At 40.5% G+C, this 14766-nt stretch overlaps 1 protein-coding gene across 2 annotated transcripts in view; it reads right to left on the bottom strand.

Moving 5' to 3' along the window:
• Positions 1 to 14321, bottom strand: part of UNC79 (unc-79 homolog, NALCN channel complex subunit) — a 105198-nt gene extending 90877 nt beyond the window's left edge. For both annotated transcript variants that reach the window (XM_062494525.1, XM_062494526.1), the window contains exons 1-3: positions 14300 to 14321; positions 9040 to 9160; positions 3176 to 3480 (exon numbers count right to left, since the gene is read on the bottom strand). In XM_062494525.1, the coding sequence (XP_062350509.1) occupies positions 3176 to 3480; positions 9040 to 9160; positions 14300 to 14321 (448 nt within the window). The remainder of the gene's footprint in view (positions 1 to 3175; positions 3481 to 9039; positions 9161 to 14299) is intronic.
• Positions 14322 to 14766: the final 445 nt, after the last annotated feature.

The following is a 14766-nucleotide window of genomic DNA, read 5'->3' as shown; positions in this document are numbered from 1 at the left end:
GGTGTTGAATACTGCTCCAAAGACTCTGAAGGGATTATGAAAGCTACAGTCTATAAAATAATCGGCTAAAATCAATTTTGATTTTAATCATACGGTGATTAATGTACAATGGCTTGAATTTAAGCAGAGATGTTACTAGAATCAGAATTAGAAATACACATTGCATTGAAAGCCAGATTTTGCAAAAAGTATTGTAGTCTTTATCAGTCATATTAAAATAAAAACTTTATCTTAATTACCCTCAGGAGTTCTGCAAAATACTTCACATATATTGACTACAGGAAATGCCACTGTATTTTTCAAACCATGTGTGATTAAAATACAGATCTTGATTTCCAGGGAAACCATTGAGGCCAAAAGTGGCCAGAGCTTAAAAGGATAGGAATATTTATCAAGATTTTCTATACTTATTCTAATAAATCATATTTTAATGCTTTGGAAAGGATACTTAATAACCGTGCAACATTTTAAGATCCAAAGGGAAGGCATAGTTTATTGTCTATCTGGGCATTGTAGAATAATCTTTATATTCTCTCCCAAATGAGAAAGTGAGCTGGTGCCCATAACTCGCTTACAAAGGTTACAGCACTCAATGATCCCCGAGTATGAACCTGTACAACAATCCAAAGGCATCAGAAGGCTTTCCTCACACGTTTTTTAATTATTCCCAGGCCTTAAGTACAATACACCTGTACAACTGGTGTGATTTAAAACTGTCTCTAAAGCACAGAGAGGTCTGTAGCTGTAAACATCCTGGGTCATGGCAAAAATTAAAACTGGCACTCCATTGCAGTGGTTCTGGCTAGCATTCTATGCAAGAGCCTAACCAAACCCTCAATGCTGCAGAGTGCTTCTCTCTTGCAATACAAATTCAGCAGCTAAATACAGCCTTTTACAACCTGATCGGGCCAAAGCTCAGGATTGCCTTGCACAGCAGTTGTACTTACCCAAACAACACGGATTGTTCTGATTAAAAAATACATATTTCTTTTAATCGATCACTAAGCTGAGGAAGAAATAAATAACAAGCTCTGTGGCAAAATTTAATTCTCCAGGCACAAAACCATACAAAATAGCAAGTGATCTCCCCTTGCCCCAAGCATGAGTCAACCAAATTACTTCTGGCACATATTTATCTAAAACATTCTTAAAAACCTGCAGGACAGTTCACTCCTTCTCCTGTGAATTCATCCTAATGCTTAATCACCTTTACCATGTAAAGATCTTTTTAATAAAAAAATGTCCATTGCTGCTATTTAAGTGTGTAACTTTGTATCCTGATCAACTATAACCAAAAATAGATTGGTTTAGTTTATTTCTCCTCACAGCAACCTTTACATGTTTTCATAGGATAATCACATCTCCCTTCCATTTTTATCTAAGCTACATAAACCAATTTTTTTTTCTGGTTTTCTCTCACTGTTCACATTTTCTAGACCTCAAATCATTCTTGTTTTTTCCTGGACTCTTCACAAATAGTACACGTTTTTCTTGAACCTAGATGGACAAATCTGAAAATTTTACTCCAGCTGAGGCTTTGCTAGGGCTGTTAGAATAAACATAATGCTTTGGGTGTCTCATTCATTAAAAAAAAAAGTTTACACATTGCTAGAATAATATTTATATGTTAGTGACTTATGGTCTTCTCTGACCTACTGTTAACACCCAGAGCTTTCTGCAGTACAGGTTCTAATATAGTATTGCCTCTACTTTCTTTAATTTCTCTCTTAAACATAGTATTTGACATTTCTCCTTTGGAGATGCTTCAAAATAGAATGCAGCTTGCCACAATTACTTGAATCACATATCTTTCACAAAAAGCACATGCTAGCAATCATCTTGGTAACACTTATAAATCCAAATTCTGTCAGCTAAGTAAAAGAAATTAAATATTTAGTAACACTAGACCCAGCACAGACTCCTGTAAGATTTCCTATTGATACACCCTTCCAGCTGCCAAGCCACTGGCAATTACTCCCTAGAGTGCCCTCCTTACTCAAGTGGGGACCATGTCCCAGGATTGCCTATTAGGATGGAAAACGACATAGCAGCAAAAATGTGACTAGGGACAGGAAACCCACACAAGGAGAGCTACTGTGCTGCCGTAAAACAAATTATGTTTGCCCAGTGTTGTTTGTTCTTTACAGGTCTCCATTGATTGTTAATTATCACCATGTTATCCATTTAGGAAAAGATTTTTTGGATAATTAAATCCACCATTTCTAAGAAATGAAGTTAAGTCAACAAGTCTGTATCTTGCTATGAACCCTGCTTATGCAAGATCATACCATTTCCTAGTATAGCAGCCTTGGATTCAAGCATACTACTGCCAGCTCAAAGGGAATTCAGCACTTAACAGAAACAACTTTCCTTCTGAAGAATTTCAGCAGCATTATCAGACAGACAACCATCTTCCTCTATTGAGCTATATAAGTAATACATCACGATCCCACAGTGGAAATTCTTATTGGCTAATACGTAGGGAGAATACTGGGCTATTGAATCCCAGTATGGAAAGACTAAGATATTAACAAGCCAGACAGATGCAGAGCAACTTGAGGAAAACAATACAAACACAGCACAGCCACAAAAACTGCTTGTAGCTAATTTAAAACATAAGCCAACACTGTTTTTCTCTGAGTCAGATAGAGATGCTGCTATCTTTTTTACACAGGAGTATTTTAAAGCCATCTCAAAGCACAATTACTGTGTTATTCTCTTTAATTAGATATACATTATATTCTGTGTAGAGATGGACCTTCACTAGAACACTCAATCTGTGCATTGATTATAGGCCAGATACACATTAGCAAGCTTTTTGTGTGTTTTTAAGAGACCCACCCCAAAAAGACAGTCTGAAGTTATCCCACCAGATTCAAGTTAAAAATCTGGGTATTTTTACACCCATCTGTCTAATTTTTGTTACGTACCATTGTATTTTAGTTACATACCATCAGCACATCACTAAAAATCAGACAACCTCGGAATTCAAACCCAAATCCACATTTAGCAAAAAAAATCCTTTATTTAAGAAAGTCAAACAGAACACTTGGATATAAATGCATCCCAGGAGATTTGAAATCCAGATCCAGGTCAGTTTAGGCCCATCTCTTCTACTGGATATATGCATCACTCATGGATTCACAGCACTGGAATCATTCAGGGGCCTGCTTACCATGTTGCCCATGTTGTAGCAAGGGAACTAGATCCAGTAGTGTCACCAGTGTCACGTAAAGTCCTTGATAGTCCAAAGATGGGTAGTCTGATAACTGAGCATCACGACTTTGCTGGCCACGTTCAGATGGAGCATCTCGCAGGACGCTGTAAAGGAGGGAGCGAGTAACAGTAGGGTTGATGGAACTGACCTGTGGTCTTAGAGATGGAGTGAGTGGGAATGGCACAGGAAAAAGACACATGGTCATGGGCACTGTCAAATTGGAGGCATCTTGATTCTCCTTCTTCCCTGTGCGGGACAAAATGCTGTTGGGGGGACAAAGAAAAAAAAGAGACAACAAAGACACAAAGAACAGCACATTACATTGAAATGACACTATAAAACAAATAATAAAAGACCAGATACATCCCACATAAGATGCAATCACTACCAAAACCAGCATGTCTACAAATCTAGCAACCATTTACTTCCATGCTTCAAGATAAGTGAATTAAAAATTGACATCTAGGAAAATTTCATTGCATCTCATGTGTTATCTGGTTCATAAGGAGCAAAAATATAAAAATGCATGTTTCAGTGCCCTACCCATGTTTCACAGTTAAGAAAAATTCTAAGAATTAAAAGTGTTTAACTGTTTCAAAACAGGCTGGTATTTTGCTCTGAGATTCTGAGGATTTTGACAGATTTATTCTTTTTCCCCCTATAATCTTTTGAGCCAACTGACTGAAAACATGCAAAATATAGGTGTGGCACTTGCAGAAACATGTTTTAGCAAAGAATAAACATGTGTGTTTGTTAAGATAGTCTTAAAAATCACATGTTTATTGCATTAAAATAATGTCTGTATGTATTTTATGATACTGTTTCATGACCACTCACTCAGTATCATTTGAGATAATGAAGTTTAAACAGGCACATGGATTTAGAAATAATATAATATTTCTAAAATGTTAACTAAACTACATTTGGAAAAGTCATAAAATAATATATAGTAGATGATCTTTAGCATATGTTTGTGAGCTAATGATAATGGTTGTTTATGTGTGTTTTTAATTTTGCCCATGTTTAGGGAGGAAACAATTTGCTTTATGAATACAAACACTTCTTGGGTAAATAGTTACCTTCAAAAATCTAAGGGCTAAGCAAGCAAGACCAATTATGTAACTGCAGATCAGACAGTATGTTACCATACACTCCTGCTGTTACTTACGTTATTATTCAACAAAACTCACTATAAACTAAAGGAGAGATAATTTCAAAAAATAAAAAGAATTTAGTGGGAATCAAAATAGAGGCTATATGTCAACCAGCTTGTTATGTAGTTTTAAAAATGTTGCAAATATGGTTGTAAACATAGTAATCTAATTTATTTTAAAAAATAAACCCCACTATTTTAAATAGAAATGAACTGTCACTTAAGCAGTGTTATAGTTTAGTTATCAAGCAATTATAGGGTTAGTTCATAATCTCCATATGTGCCTATAAAATATAATACACTTTTTAAATATATTAACCCACACACCATGCTTTTTTTTTTTCCTTTTTAAAGCACCTTTTTGCACCTCTTAGTCATTGGGATTTCCAAAAGCAGTTGCTGTTGGTTTAACTCTGTTCCCACAGTCAGTTATAAAACTTATTAAAGACAAGTCAATAATAAGATTTCCACTGACTCGGGTAGAGCAGAATTATATCAAAAGAAGGCACTTCTGGAAATCTCCCTTCTCTTTAACAGTACAGAAATCCCTACCATATAATCACCTCAGCAAATCTTACTTCCAACTCAATTCAACAATTTACACAAGTAAGCCAAACTCTTACTAAGACACAAGATAAGGTGTCATTCATTTGCCATATATATAAAACAGTTTTATAAAAACAGTTCTTTGCCAAGTGGCTACTATCACATATCTACTTGGCTACTATTAGATCACCCTTGCAGTCAGAGATGACAGACAAGACTTACAAAATTACCTGTTTTTCTTTTCTTTTTTTAATTGTGCCTCACATATTTGGCAGATTATTTTTGTTTCTGTTACCCAACGTCCAGTAAAAGAAACATGGTCACTGTCATGGTGGTGTTTATGAAATTGCATCAGAACACCACCCAAGATCTAGTATGACTTTAAAAATGAATTATCAGAGTGCTGATTCCTTTTAATTTGCTTGATGTTCATTTGCCATATTTTGCAGCTTATGTTTAAAGGTTGACGGTACTACACTATATTCCCTCCTTGTCTACTAACAGATAATACCAATTACCCTTCCCTTTACTTGCCAAAACATCACTCCAAGTGCACTTATTTCCAGAAAGGATATTAATCCTTTCTTTTTACACTGAGCTACAGACCCATCTCTGGATTAAATGCCAAAGCACACTTACTGTATCTTGATCAGGGCATCCTTTTGTTTAACAGCAATAAGACTAGTACTAAATTCCAGCTGGAATCACACCAAATTTATTTTTAAAAAAATTTAAAAACCCCAAAAATTAATGTCCAGGCTTTTGCCTGACCTGTATTTTTAAAAGGCAATAAACAGAGGAGTCAAATCTGAAAATCTGAAAGTCCCTTAAGACCAAGATACAATTACTGCAATTTGCTTCTGGTTCAATTCAAAGAAAGTACTGAGAATTTGGAGTATCTGCAAATCTTAACTCCATACTGAACTTGCTCTGCAATAAGGGGCAAACCTACCAAGGCTCATTTCAAGATGTGTATATTTTTGCTGGAAATCTATCCCAAAATTACTGCCTTCCTGGAAAGGTTTCCTAAAATGCCTACAAGTGAAATTACATCTCACCAAGCAGCAAAACAAGCTTGACCATTAATTAGCCACCAAGGCATTTATAACTATGCCTCACATAAAGTATTTTACTTAGAAATACATATGGAGAATTTTCTTCAGGAAAAAGTGAAAGAATAAGCTTTTCTGCTAGATGTTTATTAAGCCTTATATCATTCCTCAAATGAGGGAGAAATCACTGAAAATGAGTAGGGCATGAAACAAATTCATGCTGTAATGTAAAGAAATGCTTTTCCCAAAGATAAAATTAAAGAAGAACTAAATGAATCAATGTGCTATGCATTGTGTATGGTGATTTTATGTGATGTTTGTTATAGAAATAAGGAATTTATTTTTTTTCAGTCATTCCACATCTGCTCCCCCCACCCCTGAGCTTGTAATTTATGGAGGCTGTGTACAGAGCAAAGGAGCAAATTATTCTCTTGTGCAATCCATCTTTAGCCAGCAAAATGACACTGCACATGAATGTGATTCAAAACAGTGGGCACATCCCACTGAAAAGAACACAGTCAGCGTGTCCATAAAACATGGAAAGGTAAAAGCATAATAAACAGTAAAATATACTTCTGTAAGACCCAATCATTATGTGGAATTTCTCTGACTATTCCTCCATTATTTCTATGATTACACATGTTCATCAAGAACTGTTTGTCCCTAACAGCCCAAATTCACTGCGTATGCTCTGCATTAAGCTAGAAAGATTATTCTCCACCATGTACTTCTATCATTGATGTTAAACCTTGTACAATGGAGTCTCAGTGTAGGAGGCAGAAAGGAGACTCAGCATGCAAAATATTCAAAGAAATTTTTGAACACACTCTTCAGAAAGGTCCTTAACCAGTCTGTTTAGTTTTAGGGTAAATCTTGCAGAGATCTGCAACAGTGGGTGGGAGTTTCCTTCTTTCCATCTGCCACACTAAATACAGGGTGTGTTGTTTTGCTTTTTTATCCATCTTCTTTCTTAGTATCAGCAAGTGTATCAACTTACACTGATTCAACCATAGCACTCAGCCTCCAACCCACAATTCCAACTCCCCAGTTACAGGGGTTTAGAATGTGTATCTGACCTTACTGAGTATCACAACTCAGTTCACTTAAATTTAGATCCAAGTCCTGGCAATAATTTCTCATACCCTTTTAGTTCTGAGGCTGATCAGATCCCAGATGATGAAGGACAAAGCCATTTGTGTAGATCTGTGTATCAGATATGAGTATCACTTCACCATGGGGTTCAGCATTATCAACAAGAGGATTTTGGTTCAGTCCCATTCTGAACATGAAATAAAACAAACGGAGCTGCTTGACTGTGTAGCTGCTGCCCTGATTTCTGATCTGCTCTCACAGTTGCTAAGTCCAAAGCTTTTTCAGTAAGCCCCCAAACATCACTGCTCCTGGAGCGTGAAGAATTTATCAACAGGACAGGTCAGCTGTACTGTTTATAAAGAAGGCCACCACAGAGTGGTATAAAGATGCTTTCTTTAAGCAGCCATTTCTAAATGTGCTTATTGGTTTCACATAAACCCAGTGAACTTCTGACCAAAAAGAAACATACATCATTATAGAACTTGGTAGTTACAGCTAAAAGAGAAAACATTCAGAATCAAGTCCAACTTTCTTGCTTTAACAGCTTAAAGGCTCACAGTATTTAAGCAAAAGCAGACTTGCCATAAATATTACTTAAATGCAATTTAAGTGTGTGTTGTACAAATAGTCCATCATAACAGCCTGATGTGGGAACAGAGACACAATTCAGAAGTATCTTCAGTGATCCTTTGAACACTTTTTCCCACTGCTCAATACAATGAGACAAAATTTATTTTATTAACCTTCAAACAAAAAGTCCTATTGGCTGCTACAAGTTTCTTCAACAGTCTAAATGAGGAGGGAAATAAACAGTTCTGGTCTTGAAATTTTCAGAAGCAAACAGGAGGTTTCAAGTTTGCTGCAAACAGGTGTTCCACTAAAAATTATTTCTGTCTCTCTCATTATTTATGTGTTTCTCCTTATAAACAGGGTCAAGAAAATTTTGATGAATCCCAAGCTGTTTGAATGTTAGAATGAACTCATTTTTCAAGTTTAAATTCTTGCTTCTCAACTTGTATACATCATAGGAGCATATGTACAAATACATGGGTACATTGTATTTTGTTAATGCTTCCTCCTCAAATGAGGCATATAGCTTATTTCCAAAGTATCCTCTGACAGCAGGGACAATCTTTCAAGGTATAAATCAGGAAGCTATGCATAGAGATGCAATTTGAACTGAATTTTTCTAGATGTGAAAACTAGTGCCAGCCAAAACCAACAGATAAAAATCCCCTCTTCATGGTCAAAAGCCATTTTAAAAACAATTTGGAAACATGAATCCACTAAGCAGCACTGTGGAATGTACATTATTCCTAAAAAAGCTTTACATTTTTTCCTACTTTTTTAGGAAGACAAGAGGTAGTATTTCCTATTCATAATGTATTCTGTATCCATGTTTTATTTAGCACTATATATCATTACTAAACATTAGACTAACTCAAAATCGTTGCATCAGAACAATCCTGATGTGTTGATGCCATCCAAATCCAGATCTGTACACAAACTTTGTGTCTACTCCTGCTCTTCTAAGGGACTGGACCAGAACCCAGAACAGCTGAACTATGGCACAGTGAGAACCCAGTTCTACTTGCTCATCTGGCTCGTCACTCTGGGATTCTGAGGCACCAGGACTGTCAAGGAGGTCATGATTATACACATCTAAAATTCTATAAGTCACAAACTCCTTCCTTCACAAGTTCAGCATGTTCGTGCGTTCAGCTAAGTCTTAGGACCAAGCAAATGCATAATCAACCAAGTTTATTCTAGAATCAGCCACTCAGTAAGGGGGCTTAACTGGGCAAATTGGGCAACAGCCACTGAAGAGATTCGTTCATACCATGATTTTCTTAAATTATGTTCTGACTCTTTTTGGCTGACCATTGACCCATTAAATCTGGCAACCAATTTAAAGCCAATCAATATCCCCTACAATTCTTTAGCTCTTTTTGTCTTCAAGAGCATTAGTCAAAACTTACCTCAATAACGTCTGAGAAAAGTATTTCAGAGTATTTGCAATGTCAGTTCCAGAGGGCACAGGGTATATGTTGTGGAGAACCCGGTTGTGGTATTCTTGAAGGTAACGGATTTTGGAAGCAACTACATAAAAGACAAAAAGACAAACACAAAAACTTTCATTTAGGCTTTTTCTTTTTTTTCTTTTGCAGGCTTTGACAGAGTCATGTCTGTTCCTTCCATTTCTGTCTTTTTTTTTTTTTTAAGTATTAAACTCAAACAGGAGAATCTCTGTTCCTTCTGCTCTGACTGAATAAATTGTAAAAGAGTGCCAGGGAGAACACATGGAAGTGAATTTCTGTATATGTATTAAGCAAACTTAGTGCTAGCAAAATTAAGAAATATATATTACTCCGCACTTCTTCTATGTCTCCAAGCATCTCAAGATTCATGTATAATGAATGAGTCACTGGATCACAGGAGGTTCATGGGAGACAGATAAGTATTTCTACAGCCAAAGCAGAGATATAAGCTAAGACAGAGACCTTATGTGATTTACTGCAGGCCATACATTTCCCTTATGCAGTGAACTAAAGATAGGAAAAGATACAAAAAGAGCAAAATATCTGCTGTTTATTTGTCTTATGAAGTGTGATCAAGCAGCTAAGGAGATTTGAAAGTGCAGGTGAAGGTGTACACCTTCACTGAAACCAATTTTTGTTGTATTACAAGAAACAGTGGGTTTATTTTCTAATAGGAATCCTTGTTCAGTATTGGTAAAAAAGTGATGACTCCCCATAGTTGCATTACCTTACGCTGCCTATACAGCACAAGACAGCCTCATGTAGAGACACCTAAACACACAACTCTTCTTGCTCCACTCAGATTAATCAACTCTGCTGAGAGAGAGTGCATTGGCTGGGGCAGAGGACTGCTCAGCTGCACTGTGCTGCACTGCAGACACGGCTTCATGAAACCATAGCTGCCTGGGAACCCTTCATCATGTTAAAAGTTCACCAAGACTGTTACACACAGTTAAAAAGGGAGATGCTTCTGAATTCTTTTGGCCCTTATGCACATGGATTTTAACAGTATTTCACTAGACCAAGATATACCTTGCTCCCCTACAGGGCTCCTTCAGTGGAAGATAAATCATGCTTCCTAAACAAGCAATTAGTCAACACTTTGTTTTATCCTCATGGTCAAATGGCATTTATTAAGGAACGAATACCATTAAGTCCTCCATTGAACAGAAAGGTACTAACTACCTGGGAGACATCACTATGCCTCTCACTGCTGAGATAGCTGAACAGTTCATTCATTTTCTAATAAAGGGGTGACATTGTATCCATATTGCAGAAAAAGACTGATGAACAGACATCAAAAGTGTCTGCAAATACTGTTAGAGGCTCAGCTTGAGATACTGAGAGCCATTTTGCCAGTATAGGTAACAGTACACACTGGACATTCACTTCCAGAAAACAAAAGATTCCCTGAGTGGTCAGCCATACAACAAATGAGGTTTGACAATTTCAAGTCAATTATCCATAAAATGAGGAACACTCAAATAATCATTACATGAAGAATACTGTTTTCTTGAATGCATGACAAGAAATCCAACCTTGCAGCACCCAACCAAGGCCATTCTTTAACTCATTTCCTGCTGTAAGGACAGCACTCCCCAGTTCCTGCAGCAAGTGAAGCTTCTAGAGACAAAAGTCTCCCTCATGATATTACCTGACTTCATCACAAGGAGAAAGCCCATCATGTGCCTGAAGGACTGGGGTCTATGTCAAACCAATAAGCAAAAATGCAACCACAGATACAATCATAATGCATAAGCATCTTTAGTTATATTTCCTCATCTTTAAGGCTTTTACTTCGCAAAGTTATTTTAAGGTGACATTAATGAGTAACTAAAAACCAATCGTGACTTCTTGTCTTCCCCCTCAAACAACTGAAAACAGAAGTTTTGTCACACAGATTCAGATCACCTCCGGATAGATGGGAGCAAGCCCAGAACCTTCCGGGCCACCACACAGGACTGTGGCACATGAACTTTGTTTTGCAGGAGATTATCCTGTGTGAGAGCAGCCATCACTGGTTTATGGTTTTTTTGCTAGCCATAACTGGCTAGTTTATTTCCTAGATTAAGAAAGCAATGACTTCATAAATGTATTTTGTGATATTACTTTCTCTTGTCAGGGAAAAAGAAAATATGAAACCAAGTATATTTGTAAAGGACACAGACTATGCAAGACAGTACACAGCTAAGAACAATTCACAGCAAGGTGCACAGATCACTATGGCTGCCGTGGTTTGCTGTCAGATATCTGTAAATTAAATGGACTAACAAAATGCCAAAAATTATTACAGAATTCAGATCTAGATGTATTTCAGAGAGCTGTGTGCCTCCCTACAGCTACTAACTTTCAATAAAGGGCATAGGATATGTAGAAGCACTTAAAATCTTTTTTTTTTTTTGTAATAAAGATGGAAATCCATTCATTTCTATTAATTGGCATTGTTGTGTAATTGTATCAGACCAAATATCAAAAGAGAAAACTTACTCATAAAGCCTAAACATCACCTTTAGGCTAAAGGTTTCAGTTTCACGTCTCAGTTCTGTTTCCCAAAACTTTGTCAATGTCAGCACAGCCTCCCAAAACACAAAGAAACTTCTGAAGGAAAGCCCCTGAACAAAAACTTTGCCAGTCTTTAAGTGACAGCAAGGGTGTAAATGACCCAATTTTCTGAGTTTCTCAGTACCCAGAGACACACTTCAAAAAGTGATGTCACCCTGTGGAAGTACTTAGCCGCTGTCATAGGGTCATCACAGAAAACAAAGAGGTATCTCTCCAGCATCTACACAGACCTCACTAAACTTCTCAGCCCCTGTGTAAGCATTGACTGAACCAAGAGTGAAACCATTAGGAGTCCTCAGAGATGGCCTTGGTTGCCCCACTGTCCTGGAGGGGAACAGAGCAGGTATCAGGTACTCCCAGGACATTACATACCACAACTAAACACTAATCACTGATTTTTAAGGTGAAAAACAATTCATTTTCTTTGAATACAACAAGCGAACACCTCAGGCATGCTGCAAAGAGCCAAATGATGGAAGTCCCCAAATATATGTGCTATGCAATCAATACAAGATGTGTGTGGTCACAAAAAAGAGAAGCTTCTCCAGTCAACTTCCCAGACTGACACCATTTTACCTGCTGTTGATAGAACCTGCCCAAGAGTTGTGGGATTCATGTTTAGCACATCTTCTCTTCCAATCAGTGTGATTCTTCAGTTGTAGTGTTTCACTGATGTTCTTGGTAAACCGAGATTCACTATGACTTGTAACTTGAGTCCTTTCCAAGACATTCTGGTTCTTGCCTGTCACTCAGAGAGGGCAGAAGCAACAACAGCGACAGCTGGAGTTTTAAAGTTTGACTGGTAGTGACATACGCACACCAACACATCCCTGCAGAGTCCATTAATCAAAAATCACTGGTGAGGGAATCTTGAACTTATGCAGAGACAAAGACATTCGGTAATGCCATAAGAACTAGTCAGGGAAGCAGCCTTGGTACAAAAAATACATTCAGCAGGTTAGAATGCACAGGATAAGTCCATTACCCAAACACTCTTCCTGAAGTATCATGTAAGGGAACATTAGAAGGCAGAAAGATCTGAAATCTCGACCTTAAGTAAATTTTTAAATAGAGAGCAATACAGACATGGCAGGCCTAGATGCAGTGTCTTTAAAAGTACAAAGGGATGAAAATAAAAAACAGCCAAGTATAAAATATGAAAGAGAAGCTCAAAGAGAGCAGACCAAAAGAATTAGGAATGGAGGAACAGAGAAGGCAGGATAGAAAAGGAATACTACGTCATAGCCAGTGCTGGGACAAAAAGTAGCACAAATTCTTCTACATGGCAGAGTGAAGAAGTGTAATTAATGTAAAAGTATAACATGAAAGAAGAAAAAATTACAGAACTCAGGTGGAAGGTGGGGAAGGTAGCAACAACAGTGGTACAGATCCAAACATTGCACAATTAAGGGCTCCTGCACAGTCAGAACATTGTGCCTCTATTTATGAGACTAGAACTGCACCTTTACAGCAATAACAACAGCTGCATAATATTTTTAAAGTAAGATCATCCATCACTGTAAATAAGCAGTAAACCCCAATGGAAACAAAATACAGGTACTCTTTTTGGCATACACATATATAACACAAGGACCCTTCAGTGACCTGGAGGAAGAAGAGAGCAAGTCTCAGCATAAGTGTCAAATCACACCACGTCATCATGACAAACATCAACCCAACCTCCTGGTCACAGACTGCCGGCTCATAACCATGACAGTGTTACCAAGCAAGAAAGTATCTTTGACACGGGTGAGGTGCTCGACTACCCCAGTATTTTCTTTTCAGCATCCCATCAGGGCTCTTGCAGACACACCAGGTGTCATGAGCAACAACAGTGGGGAGCACTAACACGGCCAGATGCAGGTACCCCAACCACCATGTAAGTCATCTAACCATGCTCTGATCAGATCCAGCCAACATGGTGGTCAGAAGACCCGCACCAAGCACAGGCACGCTGGCCGCGGGAAGGAGGATGCCAGCACCTGGGGAAGGAATCCTGCTGGGCCCGGGCGCTGTGGCAGGCAGCCTGTAGGCAAGACACAAGCACCCAGCCTACATTCCCCCAAAAGGTGAGCGGCCCGGGCAAGAACGCCAGCATGACTCTTCCCGCTCCATCTCACTGCAAGACCACCCGCGAGGCGGAACGCGTGCGTCACCTCTGCTCCCGCAGGTGGCTGCATCCCTTGGGACACGGCGCAGCGCTGGCAGACGGGGCAGGATGGACCGCTCCCGCCGCGGGCCGGGGGGAGAAGCCGGCGGTCTCGATATTAATTCTCACCCCCGATCCCGCATTTCCCCCGTCGGCTCCCCGGCGCTGCCTTTGCACAAACACACCGACGCCCCAGCGGGCCGCCCGGACAGCGAAGGGCTCCGGGGTCTGCGGCCACCAGCACCGGCGGCGGCTCCGACAGAAAGAGCCAGAACGGCGGCAGCCCCCTCCCCCTGCACCGCCTGCCGCGGCCGCCGCAGAGCGCGGCAGGAGCGCGGGCAGCGCTTGCCCCGCAGGGGCGGCGGGGAGGCGGGGTGGGGGGGGTGCAGTGCCACCGGCGGGGCAGTGCCACCGGCGGGGCAGTGCCACCGGCCCCGCTCCCCTCCCCTCGGACAGACCCCGGCCCGGCGCCCGCCCGGCCCCACTCACACTGCTCCGCCTTGGTGGACATGCTGCCGCCCCGCTGTGCCCCGCGGCGCCGCGGAGCGCCGGCCGCCGGCCGCGATGGAGCTGCCGGTGCCGCTGCCCGTGCGCTGCCGGTGCCGCAGGGCTGCGGGCCGGGGAGCGGCGGGCGGGCGGGACCGGCGGGAGCGCGCTTAAAGGGGCAGCGCGCCTGGCGGCCACGGCAATTCTCGGGAGGGACGGCTGGGACATGGGACGGAGAACGTGCGACTTGGGACGCGACGGGGAGCGGGGAGGCCGGCCGGCCCCGGGGCGGTCCTGGGGCACCCGCCCCAGCGGGGCTCCGGCCCCGCCGAGCTTGTCCTAACGTCGAGTTGGGAACTGCCGGGCCGGAAGATCTTGAGTAAACGTCGGCGGTGGCCCGGGGCCGCCAGGGTGGCCGGGGCTGCGGAGGGGCTGGCGGTGTCCTCGCCCGGCCCCGCGGGGGCGGCACG

Source organism: Cinclus cinclus, chromosome 6 (assembly GCF_963662255.1).
Source record: "Cinclus cinclus chromosome 6, bCinCin1.1, whole genome shotgun sequence".
In the NCBI taxonomy this organism is placed as follows: Eukaryota; Metazoa; Chordata; class Aves; order Passeriformes; family Cinclidae; genus Cinclus; species Cinclus cinclus.
This window is presented reverse-complemented; position numbering and strand designations above follow the sequence as displayed.